Here is a 3145-nt window from a genome sequence, read left to right on the forward strand (position 1 = left end):
CACACACACACACACACACACACAGACACACACACTCCAGATCTGTTACATGGGATTTTAGGAAGCCTGGCACATAGTAGGTGCTCACTTTCCTCTCCCCCTGAGCTGTTTGGGAAGGGCACTCTGTGGGAGTACTGCTCTTGCTTCCTTGAACCCCTCCCCAAGAGTGTCCTAGCCTCTCCCCCAAATTTCACCCTCACGTGGCACCTCACACAGTTCTGCCTGGAGCTGTACAACCCCAGCTGCCGGGGCCAAAAGATAAAGGCCTGCAAGACAGATGGGGACGGCAAGGTGGTCGAAGGCAAACATGAATCCTACCGCATCTCAGCTGCCAATGCCGAGGAGCGTGACCAGTGGATCGAGGCCATCAGGTGAGGGGCAGCAGGGACAGTGGACATCTTCCGTCCCCTTCTGAGTTCTCTGGGGTCTTCTTTCCTTTGTCTATAAAGGAACAAACTCCAGATCTCCCTCCTATTGGGTGGCCATCGGTGGGCATGTTCTTGAACCAGGCACCATGCCAAATCCAGGGAACAGAAGGAAGGGGTGGTTCAGTGGTGGTTCCCAGGCACTTGTTGCTTGCAAGGAGCTTAGCCTTGAAGTGGGGTGGGACAGGATGGGAAAAGGAGCGGGAGGTGGGAGGGGGAGGAGGACGGGGGTGGGGAGGAGGACAGGGAGGGGGAGGAGGAGGAGGGGGAGGAGGAAGAGGAGGGCTACTCTGTATGTAGATAACAGGACAGACATGGTTGAATGGGAGACCTGGCAGCTAGAAGGCAGCAGCAGCCACTGGACAAGGGATGTGAAGAATCAGAGAGACCCAGATCAGAGCCGCCCAGCAGTGAGGGACCCTGCTGGCTCCACCACCAGCTCTCTTGCTTCTCCTGGGTTTCTAAGGGGGCTATAAAGGTGTCTGGTGGTGTCTGCTGAGCTCTCACCTCCTAATCTGAGATCTCATCCTTGCTGGGCCTGCCTCTGGGACAAGGCTAGCAGAATGATATTCCCTACAGCCATCCCTGGCTTTTCCCGTGCAGCAGGATGAGCCACACACCCCAAATCATAAGCCTGGAAGTCCTACCCTTTAGCAAGCCCTGAAGTTTCATTTCCTCCTTACCCCTAGGGCCAGCATCACTCGAGTCCCCTTCTATGATCTGTTGTCTGCTCGGAAAAAGAAGATTGTTGGCAAGCAGTGAGCTTGCGGAAGGCAGGCTGCACTGGCAACCCTGTAAGACCTAAGGTGCCTGGAGACATTGGGACACACCTCTCACCCGCTCACAAACATGCTCCTCCCATCACTGGAACTGGCTGTTGGGGGATGTTGATCCTCAGAGGGCACAGAGCTCATGGGGGAGCCTGCCAAGAAGAACTTATAAAGCATTGTCTAGGACCACTGTGGCTGAGGGTTAGGATGGGGAGATGAGCCAGCCTAGAGCCCACTACCTGTATCCCACTCCCTCCCTCCCAGCAGGAGGACCATGGATTCCCCTGGAGGCTTCCAGCTCAGAAGTTTTCCTTCCTTTTCATTGGGCCAGTGCCTCTCTGCCATGGACTCTCTGCATTTGTCTAGCTTGGAGCCCTGGAGCTTCAGATAAACCCCTCCACTGAACACAGCCCTCCTCTGGGTCTTAGAAAATGCAGAGTTGGGACAGGAAACATCTTGGCCCAGCAGGCTTTTGGTCAGCTCGGCTTCCAGGGGAAGCTGGGAGACCAGGTGACTGAAGGAGACAGACTGAGCTGGCAGGTTCTGCGGGTGCTGCTAGCACCATTCCCGTGGGCGCTGGCCTGAGAAGATGAGCAGAGGAGCCAGACCCTCGAGGCTGTGGCAGGTCTGACCTACGGCTGAGAAAAAAAACGGGAGAAGAGAATGTTTCAGATTGTGCCCACCAGGAGGGCTGCTTAGAAGCCACAGCTGGTAGCACAGGACTCAGGCTTGCACAGACTCTCAGCCATGGCACCACAGATGGCTACCTGGCTAGCAGTAGTCACGGGCTGCAGGATGGGGCCCCCTGTTCCTGCCTCCTGCCAGAGCAAGGCCAGCTTTCCATACACAGCAGGCTGCTGTGTCCCCAGGGAGGGCCCTCTTAGGGGATGCTTCTCCCCCAGAGCGCTTGTACCTCCTCTGCTGCCTGAGGAGCACCCCCAGGGGAAGTTTCCTCAGCAAGGCAACAAAAGATTGGGGCCCCTGTGCCCTGTGCTAGCCCAGGCTCTGAGAAGGAGCAGCAGGTGGCTAGGCTGCCCTCGTCCTTTGTAGGAGCCCACATATGTGCACTCTGTACAGGGTGGGAAGAGAAGTGCAGTGGGGGAGGAGGAGATGCCTGTCTCAGGAGGGACACACATCTGGGAGCTGGGGCACCGGACAATTGGGGACTTTCTGGTGAGCTGAGCCCACACCAGCTGCCCCCATTTGGGGGTTAAGGGACTGTAAAATCTTTTCTTCCTCTGCCTCTAGCATGTATGCGTGCACAGAGGCTGTCTGACTCTTGTCCCTTCCTCTCTCTGGTCCTCGGCTTCTTCCCAGCACCAAGGCGGTAGGACATCATTTTCTTTCCTGTTGTAACACTTAGAAGCAAGAATAAAAGCTCATGAAGCAGCTCATGGACTGAGGAAAGCTATTCTTCTGTAATTGTGTCACCATTCCTGACCCCTCCCTGGCCCTCCCCCTCATCCTTTTCCAGACCAGGAAGAGGGAGCACTCAGTGATCTTTGGGACACTGGGGTGGGGGCGCCATGCTGGACAGAAGGTCCATAGGAGCTGACCTTCTCAGTGGGCTTCCTTGGGGCAGGAGTCAGGGCTAGGCTGGTTGGTTCTGCTATGCCCAAGGAAAGACAGAATTTTCCAGATGGCAGCACAATCTACAGATAGAACAAGTAATGTGGAAAGTAGGTAGTGACCCCACCACCTCTGGAGGGATACGAGCACAGGCTGGCTCAGGGACCAGTGTGGGGAAGGACTGTATAAGCTTTGCTGACTGTCTTCACACAGATGTTTATAAAGCGTCCCAGCTGTGCCAGGCTCTGTTCCAGGCACTGGCAGGCCAAGACAGGATCCCTGCTACCTGGGCTCATGACCCAGTGCTCTACTGAGGCTCTGGCCTAAAATCCCACTATCAGGAGCGTCTTCAAAGACCCTTTGGGCTGAACTAGCTTAACT

General features: G+C 55.8%; 1 protein-coding gene across 1 annotated transcript in view; it reads left to right on the forward strand.

Moving 5' to 3' along the window:
- Cyth4 (cytohesin 4) overlaps positions 1–2587 on the forward strand; it is a 25032-nt gene extending 22445 nt beyond the window's left edge. The window contains exons 12-13 of the mRNA XM_031348776.1: positions 217–371; positions 1115–2587. Of these exons, the coding sequence (XP_031204636.1) occupies positions 217–371; positions 1115–1187 (228 nt within the window). The 3' untranslated portion in view covers positions 1188–2587. The remainder of the gene's footprint in view (positions 1–216; positions 372–1114) is intronic.
- Positions 2588–3145: the final 558 nt, after the last annotated feature.

The sequence above is a fragment of the Mastomys coucha genome, unplaced genomic scaffold, assembly GCF_008632895.1.
Source record: "Mastomys coucha isolate ucsf_1 unplaced genomic scaffold, UCSF_Mcou_1 pScaffold11, whole genome shotgun sequence".
Classification (NCBI taxonomy): Eukaryota; Metazoa; Chordata; class Mammalia; order Rodentia; family Muridae; genus Mastomys; species Mastomys coucha.